We start from the raw sequence: 24021 nt of genomic DNA on the forward strand, positions 1-24021 counted from the left end.
ATTTGTAAAAGCAAAAAACAAACAAAAATGTGAAAACTAGACTTAACAAAATAAATTGTAAAAATAAACCTGTTGCATAAAAACATCAAGTTACATAAGACTACATAGAGAATACTTTTTTTTTCTTTTTTTGAGATGGAATCTCCTGTTGCCCAGGCTGCAGTGCAATGGCAGGATCTCGGCTCACTACAACCTCCACCTCCTGGATTCAAGCAATTCTCCTGCCTCAGCCTCCTAAGTAGCTGGGACTACAGGCACGTGCCACCATGCCTTGCTAATTTTTGTAGTTTTAGTAGAGATGGGGTTTCACTCTGTTGGCCAGGCTGGTCTCAAACTCCTGACCTCGTGATTGGCCCACCTCGGCCTCCCAAAGTACTGGGATTACAGGCGTGAGCCACCACGCCCGGCCAGGATGATACTATTTTTTATAAAGCTCACAAAAATAAACAATATATAGCCATGGGACATATGTATAAAAGCAAAAGGGGAAAACAAAATAAATGATAGATTCAAAGTAGTCGTTACTGCTAAAGAGTAGGCTGGGGATTGGAATTGAGAGGGAACACAAAGGTAGGGTTAATACCACCAGAAAGGCTCCAGTTCCTAGTGGGTGGCTTCATAGGTATTTTATTATTAAGCCTTCGTGTTGCATATATTTTTATGTATGCATCAAATACTACCTATAGAAATGCAGTGACCAGGCCAGGCACAGCTGCTCATACCTGTAATCCCAGCACTTTAGGAGGCCAAAGTGGGTGGATCATTTGAGGTTAGGAGTTCGAGACTAGCCTGGCCAACATGGTGAAACCCCATCTGTACTAAAAATACAAAAACTAGCCAGGTGTGGTGGCTGCAATCCCAGCAACTCAGGAGGCTGAGGCAAGAAAATCACTTGAACCCAGGAGGCAGAGGTTGCAGTGAGCCAAGATCACACCACTGCACTCCAGCCTGGGAGAGTGAGACTGTCTCAAAAAAAAAAAAAAAAAAAAAGAGGCTGAGGCAGGAGAATCACTTGAACCCAGGAGGAGGAGGTTGCAATGAGCCGAGATCACGCCACTGCACTCCAGCCTGGGCAACAGAGACTCTTGTCTCAAAAACGACGACGACGACGACGACGACGACAGGAGAAATGTAGTGACCAGAAATACTTTCATACCACTAAGAAGAGACTATAAAAAAAGGAAATTATCTTTTCTTAATGTATGTATTCTGTATTACCTAGTGAATGCAGATGTATATAACTGATATAGGTGGGGCAGTTGAGTTTTTTAATCACAAAGAATATTAGTCAATCACTAACTTAGTTGTGATCTTGGACTAGTTATTTAATGTCTTTGAACCTATTTTTTTTTTTAACTTTTGAACCTAATTTTTAAACTGTAAAGTACTGAATTACTAAGTGACTGGTACAGGCGATATATTTTTTAAATGATAGCTAATACTCCCCATGACTATTACTCATAACTAAGAAACCCCTTATATTCTACTGAACTTAGCCTCAAACCACTAAGATAATGGAAGAGTGACTTGTTAAAAACAACAAAAAACACACCAGAATTTCTGCATTCAAATAAGGTTGCCCCTCAAAGAGACTATACACTTCTTTCACTGACCTTGCCATTGCTCAGGATGATTTTTAGAAATATTTCATTCAAACTGTTTAGTGTTGAAAACATTTTTACCAGTAGAGGAAAAACCTTAATTCTTTGAAAGTAGATTTTATCTATGAAAATAGACATGAAATATTTTCAATCATGTTTGATGAATAATCAAGATTTTGGTCAAAATTAACACATGACTATGATGAGACTAATTCTTGTGAGTGACTTACAAATGATCTCTTCAGGCTATTTTCAAAGATGAGTTTCAAAAGAAGTTTTAGCAACGGCAACCTTAATTTTTTTAAAACAGCTATAACTTTGCAGAAGCTACAACTTTGCAAGGTTTCTACTTGGAAGGACAACAGTCATCCTAATGCGTAGTCTCATTTCTATATAGTACAAGTCTGCAATTACTGAAGAGATAACTACTTAAGATCAGTGAAACTACTTACATCAGTTACCTTCAACCTTTCATTTTTGTAAGGGAAAACGGAAAGCTTTCTAAAATTTTCAGTTAAACATAAAGATCCTTCATATAAGGAGAAAAATACAGCCAACCTACTGAATTTTGTATTTGAGGAATGGAGAATAAACAATTACACAGTTTTGACAGGATCCCACAACAGCAATCAAATAATGATGAGAAGCAGTTACACAGACCTTACAGAAAGAAGTTTGTGCTAATAGAAATATGCAATATATTTTAATTAAATAAATAGCACTGATGTGACCCCAACTTTTTGATATCAATAATTGGTGATATATATGACCATTTATTACATTGATTTGCTGGAGTATTGTAACACAAATTTATAAATGGTTTTACGAAAATATTATAGAGAAGTTTTACTGACACTTGGAATTTTACATGAAGGGGAAAGAGACATAGCCAACAGCACCCCAATAATAATTTCTTTACACATCTGATATGAGAAACCACAGAAACATTCTTAACTGATACAACATGAATTAGATTCTAAAGGCATTCTTTAAGACATAGAGAAAAAAGAAGCAAACAAAATTCTCAAGTTTACCATTTACAAGAACAGTTTATGCAATTTCAACAAGTCCTTACCGAGGCATTCAACAGCACTGTAAGTTCAAAGTTCATTGGGGAATTAAAAGAATGAATAAAATACTCCTTAGAGGGAGTATAAAGTTTATTCAAATATTTTAGAAATAATCAATTAATTACATAAGAATATAGTGAAATCCGTCAAAAACAATATCAAGTAACTTGTTTTTAAAGTGGCAGTGCAATATAGTAAAGCAATGGCTTTAACGACTAAATGAAAGAATCACAAAGCACCTAGAAATATTTATTGAAGAAATAACACATACATTTTCATGATTTCTTTTGACCATTTACAATTTCAGTATTTTAGCTCTATTTCATATCATTTTTTGGTAGGTGCTGTTAACATATGAGGTTAAAGTGGTAAGTCTCACAATAAAGTAGCCATCTTCTTTGAATGAATATTTGAATATTTCATCTCTTCATTTCTATGACTATAATCAGCTTTCAGCTGCATGATTCCTTCAGCCTGATTCTCATTTCATGTCTCAATAAATGTGTTTTTGCCTGATAAAGAGAACTGTGCACATATTGATTATATTTACCTTTTTTTCTTTTTTTTTTGAGATGGAGTTTCACTGTTGTTTCCCCGCTGGAGTGCAATGGCGCAACGTCAGCTCATTGCAACCTCCACCTCCTGGGTTCAAGCAATTCTCCTGCCTCAGCCTCCCGAGTAGCTGGGATTACAGGTATGTGCCACCACGCCTGGCTAATTTTTGTATTTTTACTAGAGACAGGGTTTCACCATGTTGGTCAGGCTGGTCTTGAACTCCTGACCTCAGGTGGTCCACCCACCTCAGCCTCCCAAAGTGCTGGGATTACAGGTGTGAGCCACCATGCCTGGCCTATTTATCTTTTCATACTGGTGTCAGGTCCTTCAAGGCTATGCTTCTGATTGCCCATACACTTTACTTCTGAGTATTTCATATTTTATGGGTAGGTAGGGTTCCAACTTAGTATGTTAGATAACCACTGTATAGTAAAAACCAGAAATGAAAATATAATAACCCTTATAACTCCTTACATATAACAAAAGACAGAAATATGTCAAAGCAAAAACATTTTAAATAATCTCAGGAAACAATAACAAGATCCTCTTCCCAAAAATAAATATAACAAACATATTAGTAACCACAGCTAAACAAGCACTGTTTAAGAACTCCATTAGACATGAGAAATAGACATTGAAGCCAGGTTTTGACACTTATTCTCCACATCCAGCCAGTTGTCACAGTCTACTAAGTGCTACAGGGTTAACTGCCTCTGGACTGACTGAAATATGGTTGTACTGACACAAGAGAACACTGGTTCAGATCCAGCAATGACTTATGAACTTGCCTATAGGTGACAGTAGAAAAAAATAGCTTACTGGATTTAAATCTGCTTCATAAGAGATTTTATCTGCCAGCCTGACCCCTCTTAAAACTTTTTTTTTTTCTTTTTTTGGTTTGATATACTCAATAGGCACTGGCTTTTGTGATGTGGCTTTCCACACTACTATACAAGTCCAGAATCCCATTTAATAAGATACATGAGCTATCAGTCAATGAACTTTAGGGCTGGATGGATCAAGGAAGTGTTTTTCACTGCCCCCGCTTCCTTATGAACCAGATAACTGACGAGCAGTGAAGTACAATAAATTCAAAGACACAACTAACAAAAACTTAGGAAGACCTGGAAGAGAGGTGCCAAATTGCACTGCAAATACAAAATAAAACATTTTCATGTTCTTGCTAAATACTTATAAAAAAATACATATAATGAATAGGCCATTTTACAATGCTAGTTAAAACTTTGAAGAGCTGTTTCCATCAATATCCTGGCTTCAAATCGATATGTAGAAATATTTTTAATTAAATTTCAATAAATACACCAGAGGGATTTAAATATGATAAAAACAGTAATTTCAATCTGTTTTTACCAACAATATTTTTAATTGGCTCATGATGGGCTTGAACTAATCAATAAACTACAGTCTACAAAAGGGTTTTTGTAAAAATGCATTCATTTCTGATAATAAGTAAATGCAGATTCTGTACAGTCAGAAAAACCAGGATGGTGGCAAATAGCAAAATAGAGAGTTGATAAATCTTGGATCCAAAATCAAATGATCAAAGAAGAGAGTTAAAGATATTTTCAGACTGCCCACATTAGAGTCATGTAATCTGCATCATTCTTTCTCAAGGTCTCTCAACTGGGCGCCAGACTAACATCACATCTAAAACCTTATTCAATATTTCCTCTGGTTCACCTTTTGATTATGTAACAAATACTTCTTGCAAAAGATGAAAAAATAAAACTGTAAAATCATTTGGATGGTGTTAGCCCAGCTAGGTCTTTTGGTGTCCTAGCAATTCAAACTGAAATTAAAGGTTTCTTATAGCCTATAAGCTTCTGAAAATGCAGCCAAGTGGCACTCAAAAAGACAGAACATTTTTTCTACTTCTGTAGCCGAGATTGCGCCACTGCATTCTAGCCTGGGCGACAGAGCGAGACTCCGTCTCAAAAAAAAAAAAAAAAAAAAAAAAAGAAATTGAAAAATCACCACCTTAAAAAAAAAGCAAGACATAAATGCATCAGCACCAAGTAGAAAAGATCTTCAAAAGGGGCAAGTCTTTTATGTATCCTTGTGTTAATGAATAGGTACTAATCTCTCCCCTAGGAAAACTCCACTGCCTGAAGTTAACATCTCTAGGCAAAAGAAAGGGCAAAACTCAACAAATTACATTTTGATTCATCCACATAAAAAGAGAGAGAGAGAGATTTCAAGATTTCTGGCACTACTTTAAGCATTTTTCAGGGTAGGTATGGTTTTAAGTTCAACTGTCTTCCTTCCCTACTCCATTTTTTGCAAAAGCAGGAAATATCAAATTTAATTCTATTACTAATAATTCTTCAGGTATCATTCCAAAAGTTGTACTTAGTCACAATACATCAGTTAACGTTTACATAAGACTCTAGTTGTAGTAAAAAGTGTTGAAAGGTGGTCATATCAAAATCTTGGTTTTCTTTTGTACCTATCAGATATGACTAAATTGTTGGTGGCCAGAACTCAAATCACATACAGTCAACCACATTATTGGATCCATGACCTACATCTCGAATTTGGCTAGTTAAACAGGAACACACAGCTACGCCTGCTCCAGCTCTGCAGTGAGACACAGATCCAACAAGCTCCCACCTGAAAAGACAGAGAAGATAAAATGTTATCTTAAAACAAAGCATAATTTACTTTACTCAAAATACTAACTAAAGACAAAAATTCCCTATGTGGGACTGGTTTTGAAGGATAGCAAGCTTCCAGTGGGAGATAAGATATCCCAAAGCTTAGTATTAACTACGACTAGCAACATTCTAACACTCTGGAGTAATCTACTATTGTACCAGAAGATACTATAAAGCACAGAGACAACATGTAAATTACCTATTCAGCACTGGATCAAATGCTTCTACTGTATTTAAGTATGCATTGCCATTATGACCACCAACTGCAAAGATTTTGCCCATCACTGTTGCAATTCCCACTCCACCTCTGGGGGTAGTAAGTGCTGCCACATAATCCCACTTGTTGCTTCGGGGATCATACCGCTCAACTGAACTCAGAGGAGAATTATCATCAAAACCACCTATGTAAAGAAATAATTTAAAAACAGCATTACATTTCTTAGAAATTAACTATTAAATTTCAATTCAATGGGCTTTACACCCCAATCTTTTAAAATCATTTTAGAATGGTTTAGAGAAAATTTTTTAAAAAAATTCATCCAATACCTGTCTACCACCAACAACTACTATTAGACACTGTCTACAATTCAACGTAAGATTAAGTGACATTTTCCTCAACACTAGGATTAAAGATCTTCTAAGTAGGGAAAAACTGGAGTCCCTGTATCTAAGCAGATAATTTAGAGAAAAAGAAAAAACAAGACACAAACATTCATAAATTTGTCCTTAGCCATCTAGAGACAAGCAAGACAGTACTGAGATTCCTTCTCTGTGTATTATATCTTAAACAGTAAGAAGGTATAAGAAAGGAATAAACTGAATCATGTGATTCATCCAGATAAAAGTTAAAGTTTTCCAATTGTTTCCCTTAATACTATAATCGCCATCATAATTACAGAGATGGACTATGACTGAATTCTCACCAATTTTTGCCAAAACAACATTTTCCTGCTACATATTCTAGAAGATAGCAGTCCTTTCTATAGCTCATTCTAACAATGTACTTAATCTATTCCTGAGTTATAGACACAGTTATTTCAATAGTGCTCCTTCCTTTAAAAACAAGTGTGTTTCTTTTTAGGCTCCAAGTCTAAATGAATATAATGGCTTTCTTTGGTGACAGCCTAATTTATTGAGAATAGAAAGTGCTGATATTATGATCAATCTATTTAAAAACAAAGTCAGAGGCCGGGCACGGTGGCTCACGCCTGTAACCCCAGCACTTTGGGAGGCCGAGGCGGGCAGATCACGAGGTCAGAAGATGGAGACCATCCTGGCTAAATAAAACGATGAAACCCCGTCTCCACTAAAAATACAAAAAATGAGCCGGGAGTGGTGGTGGGCACCTATTGTCGCAGCTACTCGGGAAGCTGAGGCAGGAGAATGGTGTGAACCCACAGGAGGCGGAGCTTTCAGTGAGCTGAGATCACACCACTGCACTCCAGCCTGGGCGACACAGCAAGACTCCGTCTCAAAAAAAAAAAAAAAAAACACACAAAACAAGGTCACAAAAAAAAATTCAAGTCAACTTCTCTAATGGGTTTAATTTTATTAAATCAATTAAAATGAAATTCACCAATTTTATCTGCATTCTTTCCATGAATTCTGACAAACGTATAGTGTCACTGCCATTACAACCATTACATAAAACATGTTTTCATTATAATAAAGGGTTTGGTTTTAATTATTGCTCATGCTAATGTAGAAGATTAAGGGGTTTTTTAAATTTGTTTTTTGTTTTGTTTTGTTTTGAGACAGGGTCTCACTCTGTTGCCCAGACTGGAGTGCAGTAACACAATCACAGCTCACTGCACTGTCAACCTACTGGGCTCAAGCAATCCTCCCACCTCAGCCTCCCAAGTAGCTGGAACTATATGCACATGCCACCACTCCTGGCTAATTTTTTTTATTTTTTTAAAATAGAGATGAGGTCTCACTATGTTGTCCAGTCTGGTTTTGAACACCTGCCCTCAAATGAGCCTCCTGCCTCCACCTCTCAAAATGCTGGGATTACCCGGGTAATCCCTGCACCTGACCAAGTTTTTGATAGTTATATTTTATATAGTCTTTTTCCATAGTCTTCTTTTTCACTAGTTCCCTATCATTTCCCCAGATAATGCATAAAAACATATTATAATGAAGAATTCAAACCAGGGATAGAAAAAGTAAAATGCAATTAGGATGTTAGACATGCCCACACCTTCAAATTTTTCTTATTCAGATCAGTTGTACCTGTTTTAAGTAGAACTTGAATGACTAAGATTTTTTTAATGTTCAACCTGAATCATTCTTAATTTTTACCATGTCTGTTCTAATTATAAGGGTCCAAAAGATTAAAAAAGTAACAGCAACAATGTTATTCCTGTTGACATATAACATATGTCAATGCCTGTGGCAGACAGGGAGCTGTGAGAGGTAGCAATGATGTAACCTAAGAACTTTGGATTCACAGACCCAAGTTCAAATTCCAGCTTTGCCATTTATTTATGCATGTGACCGTGAGTAAATTATTCATTTTCTCTGAGTCTCTTGACTACCTTACAGTTGTGATGATCAGGCAAGATGTAGAGGTAAATTATGTTATTTCCCTTCTTCCTTAATACACATGAGCACTGAAAGATTCAGCATTACTTCTGCTACTTATAGATATTTATATGTGTTCTCTTATAAGAAATATGTTAAACACAGCATTCTAAGAAATATGTTAAGTAGCACAAACAAGTACATCAACATATATGAACAAATATGACCTTTGCTAGTGACTTCTCTGAATTCATTTCCTCCTCTATAAAGGAAAGTATTACTAATCACAACATAGCTAATCATGTATTGGGGAACTACAAAGTGCCAGACACACTTTGAGATGCTTAACATGTATTATCTCTAATTCTTAAAATGATTCTGAAAGACAGGCATTATTCCCGTTTCATAATCATTTAAAGCTTTGCTACTGGAAGTATGTTGTGTGAACCTGAAACTGCATCACTATAACTTGAGAACTGTTTGAAACACAGAAACTAGGCCCCTCCTTTGCAATATAACAAGATCTCCAGATTATTCATATGCACATTATGATCTGAGAAAGCACTGATCTAATGTTCCTCCCAACTCTGCAATTCAGTAAGTCAAAAAGCAATATAGACCAATTACTGAACACTACAGCCAGGGCAAGTCTTGCAGTCCCCAGGTGGTGCACATTCGCTCCCGCAGCCCCGCCAGGAAGCAATGTGCCTGCAGCCCTGAGACGGATGACCTGGGGACCAGCAGGAGGAGAGTGAGGAAGCAGGGGCCGGTCCCGCCAAGAAGGCCCCAGCCAGGCAGGACAAGCCCAAGACGCTGCCCTTTTTGCCACTGGGCAGTTGGTCAGTATCCAGAGCAACGAGGCTGCGGCCCTACTCAGACTCATGGCCTGTAACATGTCCATGGGCTTTGGTGAGAGTTAGAAGCAGCATCTCAACAGAGTTTGGGAAACGTTTTTTATCAAGGTAATAGGTTTGCTGCAGAAGAAAGGAAACATTACACTGTTTACCGACCCCCACACTAAGTCTTCACCTGGATCTAGATGTGTGACATAAGAGATGTGAAGGTTGTCATCCCAGGACAGGATCCATATCAGAGACCGAATCAAGTTCATGGGCTGCTTTAGTGTTCATAGACCTGTTCCACCTCTGCCAGGTTTGGAAAACATTTATAAAGAGCCATCTATAGATATGGATGGTTTTATTCATCCAGGTCATGGAGATTTATCTGGGTGGGCCAAATAAGGTGTTCTCCTACTCCAGGCTGTCCTCACTGTTCTGCCCCATCAAGCCAATTTTCATAAGGAAAGAGGAGGCTGGGAGCAACTTACCAATGCGGCTGTGTCCTGGCTAAATCAGAATTGGAATGGCCTTGTCTTTCTGCTCTGGGGCTCTTATGCTAAGGACAGTGCCATGCACAGGAAGCAGCACCATGTGCTGCAGATGGCTCATTCCTCCCCGTGTACAGAGGGTTCTTTGGATGTAGACAATTTTCTAAGACCAATGAGCTCCTGCAGAAGTCTAGCAAGAAGCCCACTGACTGGAAAGAGCTACGATCCTGAGCTGAGGCGTAGCCTGTCTCCATTGGTGGTTATTGAGAAGCTGTTGTTAAAGTATTTGTCACTTACAAAATCAAACTGAAAATTTTCCTATTAATTCTTAAATACTCTGCGCAAGCGGTAAAGCTTCCATAAAGCAGCCATGAACCAAGTTGCCCAGAAATGGCAGCTTTATGTAGCCACACATAGCAAAGGCTATCCTTTGGCCAAATGTCTCTACAACATGGCTTCAGCCTAAAATATGCTGACTTCTCAGAAGACAGATGAGGTCAAATGCTCACTTGGCTCTCCTTATCCCGCTACCCCCCGACCCCTTACCTTTATGGTTAAAGTGGGGAAGATGTATACCTTTTAGGTAGAACCATAGTTTCCCCGCTGGTACTTGGTTTCACCTGGTTGGACTTTCAACTACAAAGTGTTTTAGGGGGTATTTTTGCATAGAAAGGCTCCCTTTTCCCAGCCTGGCAGGCATTCCAGTCTGTGCCAAGTACACTGCCCCCTTGATCTTTCAAGGGGCCTTCAGGTCCTTCCTTGAAGGAAGTATGAAGGTTTTGTAGGTTTCTAGAAAACTGGCCCTGAAATTAGGGCTCAATTCTCTGAGTGTAGCAGAGGTGAAGACTCCTAAGGAAGAGCCCTTGGTGTTGGTCTTAACAGACAAGGGCCGAGGGATGTGAGCTGAGTCTTGTTATTCTTTGGGCATTTCGTGGAATAAGCAGTGAAATTTAGACAAGAAAGAATAGAAAAGAGAATCTTCTTTAATGGGGGGAGGTGATTTTCTCCTAGGGTTATCCTGAGTTGGGGTTTTTAAGATAGCACAAACTTGCTACATGCTGTTTTTTATGGACTGAAATCACTTTATAATATTTTTTTCTGCAACACTGGAGAGTTTTAAAGAAAAAATATATATATATTTTTTATATATATATCCTTCTTTTTCAAGACACAATCTTTATTGGGTCTGTACCTTTATCCTTGATCTTGTTAGCAATGCCATTTTTTTTTTTTTTTTTTTTTTTTGCTGTTAGGTGGGTTAAAGCATTAACCCTGCATGGGGTTTGGTAATAAAAGCTTGTTAAAGTAAATTAAAAAAAAAAAAAAAAAAGGCAATATAAACATTGACATGACCTTTATTTATATGAAATACCTAGGCCAGGTGCGGTGGCTCATGCCTGTAATCCCAGCACTTTGGGAGGCCAAGGCAGGCAGATCACTTGAGGTCAGGAGTTCGAGATCCGCTTGGCAAACATGATGAAACCCTGTCTTAACTAAAAATACAAAAATCAGCTGGGCGTGGTGGCACACACTTGTAATCCCAGCTACTCAGAAGGCTAAGGCAGGAGAATCGCTTGAACATGGGAGGCAGAGATTGCAGTGAGCTGAGATCACACCACTGCACTCCAGCCTGGGTGACAGAGCAAAACTCCATCTCAAAAATAAATAAATAAATACCTACTGGCTTACTTGAAGCATTCAACATAATTTCCCTTGAAATGAGGCTGAGAAAAACAAATCTTAGACCTTTTAAAATTTATTGTAGCAAAGCACATTCTATCTGTGTCCTTCCATTTGAAAACATATACCTTATTTAAATGTAATCTCCTTCTTTAAATAACTTTATTACTCTTAGAAAAATAAGGTTGTACGTTTTAAACATGAAAGATGAAGACTTAAACAAAAATTATGAATGTGACCTTAACAATTCAGCTAGGCATGGTGGCCCATGCCTGTAATCCCAGCACTCTGGGAGGCCAAGGCAGGAGGATCACTTAAGGCCAGTTGTTCATGACCAGCCTGGGCAACACAGCAAGGACCCATCTCTACAAAAAATAGAAAAAATGTGGCTGGGTGTGATAGCATGGGCCTGTAGTCCTAGCTACTTGAGAGGCTGTGCCAGGAGGATCACGAGCCCAGGATTTCAAGGCTGCAGTGAGCTACGATTGTGCCACTGCACTTCAGCCTGGGCAACAGAAAGACACTGTCTCCCTCTAAAAAAGAAAAAAAAAAAAGAATTCAAAAGCATCAGACTGAACACGTACCATTCTTCTCTGTTAATTATAAACAAAAGTTTTGGCCGGGCGCGGTGGCTCAAGCCTGTAATCCCAGCACTTTGGGAGGCCGAGACAGGCGGATCACAAGGTCAGGAGATCGAGACCATCCTGGCTAACACAGTGAAACCCCGTCTCTACTAAAAAAAATACAAAAAACTAGCCAGGCGAGGTGGCGGGCGCCTGTAGTCCCAGCTACTCGGGAGGCTGAGGCAGGAGAATGACGTAACCCGGGAGGCGGAGCTTGCAGTGAGCTGAGATCCAGCCACTGCACTCCAGCCTGGGCGGCAGAGCGAGACTCCATCTCAAAAAAAAAAAAAAAAAAGCAAAAAACAAAAAACAAAAGTTTTATAAGAAAGAATTCAAAAGCACATTTCAGCACTGATTCTACTTAAGGCTAAATGCAATGTAATTTTTGTTACTCTGTTATATGACACTTGTCATTGTATATACTGATATATTAGAGTAATACCCATTTACTCACCAACTACGTATAAGCAACCATGAAGCTTGCTAACTCCATTGCCTGCTCTTCGTTGACCCATTTCTTTAACTTCTATCCACTTATCCAGATGTGGATCGTATCTCTCCACGCTAGATAAAGAAGCCATTCCATCATTGCCACCTACTGCATAAACATGGTTCTAAACGAAGAGAGTCAAACAAAACACATTAGATTTTGAATTTACTTACATATTGTTCTAATGGTAAATTAGAAGGTACAAGGCAGTATCTCATGAAATAATATGGTATATAATATCTTCATACTGGTGATGATATATTAGACCTTTCCTTATTTTGGTTATGAATGTGATACAATGTAACTTAATGGCAAGTTGCCATATAACTTACTACTAGAGCAACAGAGCCAACTCCTCCACGGGGAGTATTCATTGGTGCCACTGTACTCCACTGATCAGATTCTATGTCATATCTCTCCACATCATTGAAGCAAGTATTGTCATCTAACCCTCCAATTGCATAAATTGGGCCTCCTAAGGAAGCCAAGGCAATTCCTCGCCTGCAAAGACAATAAAACATACTTTAGCAAATGGGTTTGTTTCCAGGAAAAAAGTCATATAAAATATTGTGCTAATGCAAATCATTTATCATGTTAACCTTCAAACAGTATAGTTTGTTTCCATTATCTTTAGATTTATAAAAGCTTTTGACTAGATGGCTACAGAATTGCCAAACTGCAACTCTATGTGAATACTGCCCCCTAAAGTTGAACAGTGCATAGCCTACACAGGCTACTTTAAACTCAAAACAATAAAATGTAACCCAACAAAATAGTATAAAAGAGTCCAAAATACTCAATTAGTGCACACACAGTTGCATACTGGAGAGGTTAATGAGTTGACAGAGAAGTTTTGCAGTGGAGGTCAGAAGCCAATCTCACTTACAAATCCATGCAATTACAGAGCTCATTTTGTTGCAGGGTTTCATTATACCACACAAAAGAACATTAAATTTTATATTACAGGTTGTATGTCACATTCCTTTATTTCTGAAGGGTATTTACTTCTCTTTGAAAGTAAGAGACTTAGCCCATGTTAAAAGCTGATTTATTTAACAGTGATCAGAAAAAAACTCAATTTCTTAAAAAACACATTGCACCAATCAAAAGTTGAACTATTATCAAACTATTATTTTGTCACTAGCTTGGATAATTTATAAACCTCTACTACCTTATGTCTCATCTGAGACATAGCTGATATTAATGAGTTAATACACGTAAAGCACTAAGAACAATGTCTGGCCCATATTTAGTGCTATGAAGTATTAGCTTTTATTATTACTGAGAAAGCAGCTGCTTCACTGAGATTCTAACTCTAAATTTACCAGAGAGTATCCAACAAAAGAATTATTAAGGATAATGTTATCATTCACTTTCAGTCTCCTCAACCTCTTTTCTCTTGGGTATAAAGCTATGACTTACCACATACTGTGCTTATAAAAATGTTCAGCTGTGTGAGAACAAGTACGTGTGTTCTCTAGAGTGTAAGGATGTTAGGTCAGGGAAATAAAGTAAGTGTGCCTAATAATTGTCCCTCCCCTCAAACAACAAAAGCAGACAACATTATTGGCTTACTTCTTACTCCTCAAAACTGTCTTCGTTTTCATAACATCACACATTTCATAACATCACACATTTTCATAACATCATAACATCACACACATCACACATCCACTCCTATCTGGCTAGTGCTTTTCAGCTTCCTTTATCAGTGCCTTCTTTACTCCATCATTAAATTATAAAGTTCCCTAAGGGTCACTCTATACCTTCTCTCCCTAAGCAATCCCATTCTTTCCACAGATGTGTGATAATTCAGATATATATTTTCAGACATATACCCAATTTCTACCTCAAATCTGTCTTGCTGGTTCTTCAACCTTAACTTTAATCTGAAATGAAACTCACTGCCCACCTCCCTGTGACGGCAGAATTTTAAGATACTCCCCATCCCCCATGACCTTCAGCCCCTGGTGTTACTCTCATGATTATGCTACATTATATGGCAAAACGGAGGTGACCTTCGTGGGCCTAATCTAATCAAACAAACCTTCAAAAGCAGAGAGGTTTCTCCAGCTGGTAGTCAGAAATTCAAAAAACCAGGTGAATGCAGTGTGCCACTATTTGTTTGAAGGTGTGGGGGGGTGACATGTGGAAAGGATCTGACAGAGTCTCGTAGCCAACAGCCAATAAAAATGAGAAACTCAGTCCTATAGCCACAATTCTATCAATAACCTAAATGGCCTTGGAAGTGGCTTCTTCCCCAGCGCCGCCAGATAAAAGCCTAGCCCAACCTCTTGATTCTGGCCTTGTGGGACCCTAAGTAGAAAGCCCAGCAAAATCTGTATCACTTTTGAACTGTGAGCTAATAAATGGGTGCTATTTTAAGCTGCTAAATTGGTGGCAATTTGTTACACAGACACAGAAAATTAATACACCCCCATCACAAAACAAGCAAAAATTTTATCCCGTTCACCATGTTGCTTTCCTAATTCAGAAATCATACTACCTATCCAGTTGCTAAAGGCAGAAACTGAAGAATCATCTTTGCCTCTATCTAATTGTTCTTTCTAATTATCATAAAGTCTTTTTGACTCTACACCTCTGAACTATCTTTCAAATATGTCTTCTATTCTCTATCTCAATTTCTATCAGTATAGTCCAAGCCACCATTATTTCTTTACATCAAGGGATGAAGAATTACAGTAACTCTTTTTGGTCTGTCAGACTGTTTTCACTCTCCATTTTGTATGCAGAAGTTCTCTGAAAAGAGAAATCTGATCCTATAAAATGGGAGATAAAAATCCCAAAGTACTTTTTTAATCCTTGTATCTCTGTTATTATGTCGGTTTTTGCCAAAGATTGGATGAAACTTCTCTAGTAAAACAGCAGTTGAATTTCTGTAATCTTTTAAAACATGCCCTGAGCATTTACAATCTGTGTGAAAAATAATAGAGCTACAATTATTTTGTCATATTACTTGTTTATAATTTATATACCCCCAAATCATCTTTTTAGTATGCATTTCAATAAATTTTCACATGTGAAATATCGGTTATCTTTATTTTTTTATTTCATCTTTCCACTGAAATGGACACCGATGTTTGTTCAAGCTGTGAGTCTGTTGAAACCCATCATGACAGTATGTCTAAAGATTCACTTACCTATTCAACAAAAAAGTTGTAAATGCCCACCACAAGACATACCAAGTGGTAAAGATACCACTTTGTTTTTTGCTACCAGCAGTAAAAAACATAGCCAATGTCTCTGCCTCTGTATAGCTCACATTGTAGTTATCACATAGTATAAATCACTCCCTATTAAATCACTCCCTATTAAAGTATTAAAATGTCATTTGTAGACAGTGGGAGATAACAGTTTAAGACTAGCTTTTTTTTTTTCTAGGATTCTTTCTCACGAGGGGGAAAAAACCTTAAAATGTCTTCACATTTCTTTTCAATCTTTCATATTTTAACACATGAAGCAAAAACTAGTTGAAAACATTGTCATATTATTCAAAAACAGAAAATTAGAGGCAACATATCCCCATGTGTGGTTTAGTTTTTAATTGCTCATTTTGATAACAAGTCATTTTTAACTCTTACAGAATGGTGCTAATTTGCCAACCATATAAGCCACAATGTCTGAGGTATGGTTTTACTAGTTCAGGTTTGTGTCTTTTAATTAAACCGTGGGTGATACATTTATATATATTAAGGTATGTATCATTATATGTCATATATATATATATATATATATATATATATATCACCTGCAGGTTTTTTGTTTTGAGACTGAGTTTTGCTCTTGTCATCCGGACTGGAGTGCAATGGTGCAATCTCAGCTCACTGCAACCTCTACCTCCTGGGTTCAAGCGATTCTCATGCCTTAGCCTCCCGAACAGCTGGAATTACAGTCACTCGCCACCATGCCCAGCTAATTTTGTATTTTTAGTAAAGACACGGTTTGGCCATGTTGACCAGGCTGGTCTCAAACTCCTGACCTCAGGTAACCCGTCCATCTCGGCCTCCTTAAGTGCTGGGATTACAGGCCTGAGCCACTGTGACCAGCCCACCTGCAGTTTTATTAAAAGAAGCTCTTTAGCGATATTGTCAATATTTACTAAGATAGCCCTCTTCTCTCTTCTTGCATTATATTTTCACTCTGACACAGAGGCAGAATTATTCTACTCTCAAGTTTCATATAAATTATTAAGCTCAATCTTTGAAATCCTCATGCCATTTACAGAACAATAAAGTTGAAAAAGAAAAATAATAGACAATAAAATTTAATCTCCCATTTGGTGCAAAATATATGTGATCTTTCTGACAATACAATTCCAGACACTGGGAGGAATTACAGTATGCTTCACTGCTAATATACTGAATCATAAATAAATATTTATTCCTTCCTATGAAAGCAACATACACCTCTTACAATATCTAGTTACTCCTGTAAGTTTTCTTGTCTCCAGATCATAACACTTCAACTATTTTTTGTAGACAACATGGTTTTCAGATGTATTACTAACCTACTAATTTTCTTACATGCATTCCAGATTATCATTCTCACATTTATAACAATCCATTTTTGTGCACCTTCTATATATCTTATTTTCAAATTATAAACACATTAGTGTACTAACAAGTTATGTTCATTATAAAACATCCACCCAAAATAAATTTTTAAAAATGTACAGAGACTCTAATCTTTTATTCTCATACCCCTACTGGTGTTATATATCCTACTTCAACAACACAGCTATAGATACGGAGAGATCAGTGTCAAGAACAATAAAACTACAAACTCCCTTAACCTAAGGTTTCACTTTTTTTAATGTAGGCAACTATATCCTATTCACTTTTTTCCTTTCTTTTTTTTAAGAGCTGTGTTTCATAATGGTTCAGGTACTTTTCTCCATTTGAAACAAAAACCTGATTTCCCACCATGTTATGTTGTGCTCATGTGATTGAGTTTTTAAAATACCTAAGGCAGGTTTTAACCAGTAACTCTCATTTTAACATTTTTTTAGGTTTTTGTCTAGAGTATATGTGGTCTACTCTGTCTTTGGAATCCTAATTTGGTCACATGCCTTAGTGATCTTTCCACCTTAGGATATCTAAAAATTTGGTATTCAAGTCATTAATGAAAGTGTCAAGCAGGTTAGAGTACTAAGTATGTTACTGAAAATCTCCCCTTTAGACTGATACATTAATCAACATATATTCCAGTTTATGTTGATGAGAATATAAATATTAGAACATAAATATGTAAATGAGCACATAAATATGTAAGCAATAACTTAAAATATTACTGCTCATCAGGATAAAAATCAATGAAGAAAAGAGAAATTGAGGACTATTTTCTTAACATGATAAAAATATAGATACCTTAGTCCTAAAGTCAGTATCTTACTTAATAGCAAAACACTAGATACTTTTCTGATAAGATCAGGAACAAGACAAAAACATCTACTGTCTCTGCCACTATTCACCTGTATTAGATTATTAGGCAATACAATTAGACAAGAAAAATCAATAAAAAGCATAAGGATGTGTGGGGAAAATGACCCAAAAAGTCTACAGATTAATAGTACTGTATCAATGCTAATTTCAATAACCACTATGGCTGTGTAACATGTTAACATTATGGGAAGCCAGGGGCAGGGTAAGTGGCAAGGTTTTGCCATCTCAGCACTGGCATTTGGCATTATCTTTGCCACTGGCATTTGGGCTAGAAGATCCTTGTTGTGCACTGTAGAATCTTTAGTAGCATCTCTGATTTCTTCCCATAGATGCTAGCAGCAATTTTCCCATCTCCACGCTGTGACAACCAAAAATGTCTCCAGACACTGCCAAGTGTCCCACAGAGGAGGCAAAATCATCTTCAGTTGAGAACCACTGGTACACAGAAACTTTAATATTTTTGCAACTTCTCTGAATAAACTAAAATTATCTCAAAATAAAAAGTTTTAAAAATCAATGCTCATGTGTAAGTGAAAACTGTGACTACCATACGGTACTCTAAAACATGACTGCATTTTTAATTCTTAAAAAAAATAAAAGGCGGTAACAAAGTATCACCTTGGACATGCTAACAAAATGTGTTTGAGAAGGTATTTAAAGTTTCTAAAGTAGAAAAAAAAGTTTAAAATAAGGCCTTTAAATTTTAAGAAACCTTATTTCCACCATCAGTTCAAAATAACTTTCCATGCTGATCTACCTCTTTGTGTTCATTGATGCCTTCATCATCCATTTATTAGTGAGAGGATCAAACATCTCCATGCTACCTAAATGTTCATTTCCATCATGTCCACCTACTGCATACACTTTACCTGTCAAATAGAGAAGTATTTTCATTTGACTCCAAATAAATAAATTCATAACATTAATGTTACATATATAAACATTGTATAATTAAAATGTCACCATAAGTTAATTTTCAACAATTGTTGTTCTGTTCAACATTATCATCAATGTCATTTCAGTAGTTGAATGAAAAATCAATGTAAGCTTGCACTAAACATGCTGTTCTACATGAAGTTATTTATTAGTAAATGCTCTAATATTTATCGCCCCTTTTAGGTTTCCCAACTTTTTATTACTTGGTAGTGAAATCACTAATCATGCCTTCAAAGAATGCTTAATAAAATGGAAAAACGCTCTTATTAGGTTATATTTTAACATATAAAACTGGTGGCTGAGCAGGGTGGATCATGCCTGTAATCCCAGCACTTTGGGAGGCCAAGGCAGGTGGATCACCTGAGGTCAGGAGTTCGAGACCAACATGGTGAACGCCTGTCTCTGCTAAAAATACAAAATATTACCCGGGCGCGGTGGTGGAAGCCTGTAATCCCAGTTACTCAGGAGGCTGGGACAGGAGAATTGCTTGAATCCGGGAAGCGGAGGTTGTAGTGAGCTGAGGTCGCGCCAGTGCCTTCTAGCCTGGGCAACAAGAGCGAAACTTCATCTCAAAAACAAAAAACAAAACAAAACAAAACAAAAAATACATATATATAAACTGGTTTGTGTGCGCACGCATGTACACACACACACACACACACACAAAACTTCTTTGTTGTTTGGTTTTTCTTTTTGAGACAGGGTCTTGCTCTGTCACCCAGGCTGGAGTGCAGTGGCATTATGACTGCTCAATGCAGCCTCAAACTCCTAGGCTCAAGTGATCCTTCCACCTTGGCCTCCTGAGTAGCTGAGACCACAGGCATGCACTACTACATCTGGCTAAATTTTTAAATTTTTTTGTAAAGACGAGGTCTCCCTACGTTGCCCAGGCTGGTCTTGAACTCCCAGGCTCAAATGATCCTCCCTCCTCAATCTCCATAAAACTGTTAATATGATCAACTTTTTTCCTAGATGATACAAACAAAAATACACAGAGAAAGACAGGAAAGACTGTACACCAAAATGTTAACTGTGACTATTTCTGGGTGTTTGTGTTGCAAGCGGTTTTCATTTTTTATGAAAATTTTTTTTATTGTTAAAAATTCATTTATATTTTTATAATAAAAAAGTGACCTTTTAGAGTTTTCTGACAATTTATCCATGATTCTACAATTAATTCATTTTCAGGAATGAGTATTAAAATAAGATGGGTATTAAAAAAACTGATACATAATTATAATTTGGGTTCAATAAACATTTTTCCTTGGTTTAGTTTTTTGGTAACTATATAACTCAGAATAGTTTATTTTAACTCTTTATATCTCTTTTCTCTGATATTCATCTCCACATTATGCGCACTGAGCATCTGTGGCACAAAGCAAGTAAATTATCACTAACCAAGCATTTTATTTAAAAATAATTTACAATTTAGTCATTTTCTTATATAAAAAATAAATTATCAAAGTTGAAATATTTTTAAAAGAGCACTGTGATCATGTGATATTTCAAAGTGGACCCACCTTCCACAGAGATTACACCCACATGTCGCCTTCGACTATTCATTTCTGGTCCAAAGAACCAACTGTTTTTGTTGATAGAATAGCATTCAATACTGCGAAAGGGGTCACCAGATCCACCTCGACCACCTACACAAAACAGCACACCTAAAGGTAAAGCCACAAAATAGAAATAAATCATAGCTGCCAAAGGAAAACAAAATTAAGGTGGAAAAATATTTAGAAAGTCAAAACTTTGGGTGAAAGTAAAAAGACAAAAAAAAAAGTTATTTGGATAGTATTTAATGTTATTATGTTACTATAAATCTAATAAAATTTTCTTCCTGTCCCTTCATAGAATAGGGTATATCAACTATCTCTGCTTGCTAATATCCCACTACAATATGGTCTATACTCTCACATACCATCTAAAATTACTCTTGCTAAGGTTGTAACAAAACGAATCGGCCTCTAAGTTAATTTCTTATTGAACACACTTGTAGCACTTGATATGCTGATCATCCCATTTTTCGGGAAACATCTTACTTCCTTGATTTCTATAATATCAGTCTCCTTTTATCTCCAATCATTTATTTCCTTCTATGTTTTCCATGTTCCATCCTTAGCCCATTTCTCACACACTTTTTGTTACAGGAAAAGTTCATCCCTTTGCTTTAGATTCCACCTATATCATAATACCTTCCCATATACATTTCTAAGCCACATCTCCACTTGATGTCCCACAGACACCTTAAACCCAACAAGTTCAAAAGGATCTCCCCTCCTTGCCTACCTAAACAATCTCTTCCTTTCCTGTGGTGTTCTATCTGTTCCTCTCTATTCCCAATGCCACTGGGAACAGTTTATGCTCTCATCAACTATTACCTAACTACTGCAAAATCCTGTCCTCTCTTAATACTAAGCTGTCTTTTTGCGTTCAGATTGTCAACACAGTACACTAACGAAAAGGCTCTTTTGATAGCCTTCCATTACCTACACCAGTACTTCTTAAAAACTTCAGTGAATGACACTGAATTGTAAAATGGGCAGGTGCAGTGGCTCATGCCTGTAATCCCAGCATTTTGGGAGGCTGAGGCAGGAGGATCATTTGAGGCCAGGAGTTGGAAACCAGCCTGGGCAACAGAACAAGACCCCCATCTCTACAAAAATTTTTAAATTAGCCAGGTGTGGTGGGGCATGCCTGTAGTCCCAACCCCATGGGAGGCTGAGGCAGGAGGATCACTTGAGCCCATGATTTCGATGCCACAGTGAGCTATGATTGCAACACTGCACTCCAGCCTGAGTGATAGAGCGAGACCCTGTCTCTAAAAAGAAGACAAAAAATGCTTAAAATGGCAGATTTTGTTACATATATTTAACCACAATTAAAAAAAAAAAAGTGTAGTGTAATGCAGAATCACCTGAAGAGTATAAAACACAGATTGCTGGGCCTGACTTCCAGAGTTTCTAATTCGGTATGTTTGAGATAAGTCCAAGAATTTGCATTTCCTACAAGTTCCTAAGTGAAGGCTGATGCTGCTGGTCCAGGGGCGACCACTTCCTTCACACTTTGAGGAGCAAAGGCTGCCTTACAAGGTAAAACCGTATCACAGCATAAAGGTCGTCCAGGATCTAACCCAATCTCCTCCCCTCTTTCTCTCTCTTAAACTTCATGCACCTGCAACTATGCATGTAGTATACATCTTTGGTGTTCCTATAGCACTTTTGGTAATTAGCATTTATTTAACACATAGTATTAAAATGATCCATTATGCCAGCATCTGTTACTAGAGTCTAAGGTAGGTTAAGACTGTGTATTAAGTAATCATGCATGAATAAGGACTAGCACAGTACTTGCCATGTACTAGGCATTCAATAATTGTAAAATGAGCTGAACACCCTTACCCTAACTAGCATTCAGAAGAACATTTATTTATTATTCACAACTAAGGCTAAGGTTTACTTTCTCTATAAAACCTTTTCTGACTCTGCCAAGATAAAAATAACTACTGTTTTCTTTGTAAGTCCCATTATACCTTATGATGACATAAAAGCACCTGTTAAGACTTTACTGCATTTATTTACTCAAATGTCTATTTTCCTAGACCAGACAAGTTATTCCAAAATAAGTCTGGCTATATTCTGTATGTGCCTGCATTTCTTACACCTAACCCAGAGCCCTTCACATGGTAGGCACTTAATAAATGTTAGCAGAATGACTGCATAAATGAATGCCTTGAAGCTGCCTATGCTATCTTTTTCAACTAATTCAATATTTTAAGTTAGATAAATGTAAAGTCGGAAGAGCAGCTAGGTGTGGTGGCTCACACCCATAATCCCTTTGGGAGGCTGAAGTGGGTGAATCACTTGAGCCGGGGCATTCGAGACCAGCCTGGGCAGTATAGTGAGACCCACTCCCTACAAAAAAGAAAAAAAATTATCTGGGCATGTGCCTGTGGTTCCAGCTACTCAGGGGGCTGAGGGCAGAGGACTGCTTGAGCCCAGGAGGTTCAAGGCACAGTGAGCTGTGATTGCAGCATTGCATTCCAGACTGAATGATAGAGCAAGATCCCGTCTCAAAAAAATTTTTTTAATAAAAAAAAAAAGTTGGAAGAAACTGTGAAGATCATTTAGTCAAATTGTTTATAAGTAAACGGAGGCCTTGATTAAGAAATTTGTTTATAAGTTGGGCTGGGCGCAGTGGCTCGTACCTGTAATCCAGCACTTTGGGAGGTTGAGGCAGGCGGATTACTTGAGGCCAGGAGTTCGAGACCAGCCTAGCCAACATGGTTGGCTCTACTAAATATATGGGGGGGAAAAAAAAAAGCCTCGCATGGTGGCGCACACGAGAATCTCTTGAACCTGGGAGGCACTGTGAGCTGAGAAAGCACCACTGCACCCCAGCCTGGGCGACAGAGTGAGACTCGGTCTCAAAAAAAAAAAAAAAAAGAAAAAGAAAAAAGAAAACTGATGCCCTGATTAAGAAATTTGCCCAAAATTACAGATGTTCAATGGCACAGCTAGGATTATAATCTCAGAATGTAATGTTAATCTTTGATTAGATTTTCTTTAAGTGGAAACTAGTATTTCATCTATATAGTTCACATAGGAACAAAGTATGGAAGAGAAAAAAAAAACTAACTAAAATAAAAGACCAGGATGCACACCCTTTTTCTGCTATTCCTATGTGTGGCCTTCAGCATACTTTTAACTTAAATCTTAGTCTCCTCATCCTTAAAATGGAATAAAACCACCTATTTCAAAATGAAGATCAAATCCTTCACTAAAACTTACTACATAAAGTTCCTTCAGTCATGTAAGAGATCATTTATATGACTGTCTAGTATATTTTGGCATATAACCTAGGCTGCTAAGATGTTATTTGAATTCCACTCTGAATTTAACGAATTTCATCAAATACCTTGACTTTCTAAATTCACAACAAAAAAGCTATATAACTAAAAAAAATGAATTATTGGGCTGGGCGCAGTGGCTCATGCCTGTAATCCCAGCACTTTGGGAGGCCAAGGTGGGCGGATCACGAGGTTAGGAGATCGAGACTATCCTGGCTAACACGTTGAAA

At 37.4% G+C, this 24021-nt stretch overlaps 1 protein-coding gene and 1 pseudogene across 5 annotated transcripts in view; one reads left to right on the forward strand and one right to left on the reverse strand.

Moving 5' to 3' along the window:
* Positions 1-2338: 2338 nt before the first annotated feature.
* The window catches only part of KLHL8 (kelch like family member 8), an 80291-nt gene continuing 58608 nt past the window's right edge, over positions 2339-24021 (reverse strand). For 4 of the 5 annotated variants that reach the window (XM_037989746.2, XM_007999179.3, XM_007999181.3 and 1 more), the window contains 6 exons: positions 20463-20606; positions 18764-18875; positions 12877-13045; positions 12509-12668; positions 6101-6302; positions 2339-5857 (listed from right to left, as the gene is read on the reverse strand). In XM_037989746.2, coding sequence (XP_037845674.1) covers positions 5734-5857; positions 6101-6302; positions 12509-12668; positions 12877-13045; positions 18764-18875; positions 20463-20606 — 911 coding nt within the window. In that variant the 3' untranslated portion in view covers positions 2339-5733. The remainder of the gene's footprint in view (positions 5858-6100; positions 6303-12508; positions 12669-12876; positions 13046-18763; positions 18876-20462; positions 20607-24021) is intronic. The other variant, XM_007999185.3, reaches the window with a different exon arrangement.
* LOC103236675 (uracil-DNA glycosylase pseudogene) lies at positions 8451-10806 on the forward strand (annotated as a pseudogene).

This window comes from Chlorocebus sabaeus, chromosome 7, assembly GCF_047675955.1.
Source record: "Chlorocebus sabaeus isolate Y175 chromosome 7, mChlSab1.0.hap1, whole genome shotgun sequence".
In the NCBI taxonomy this organism is placed as follows: Eukaryota; Metazoa; Chordata; class Mammalia; order Primates; family Cercopithecidae; genus Chlorocebus; species Chlorocebus sabaeus.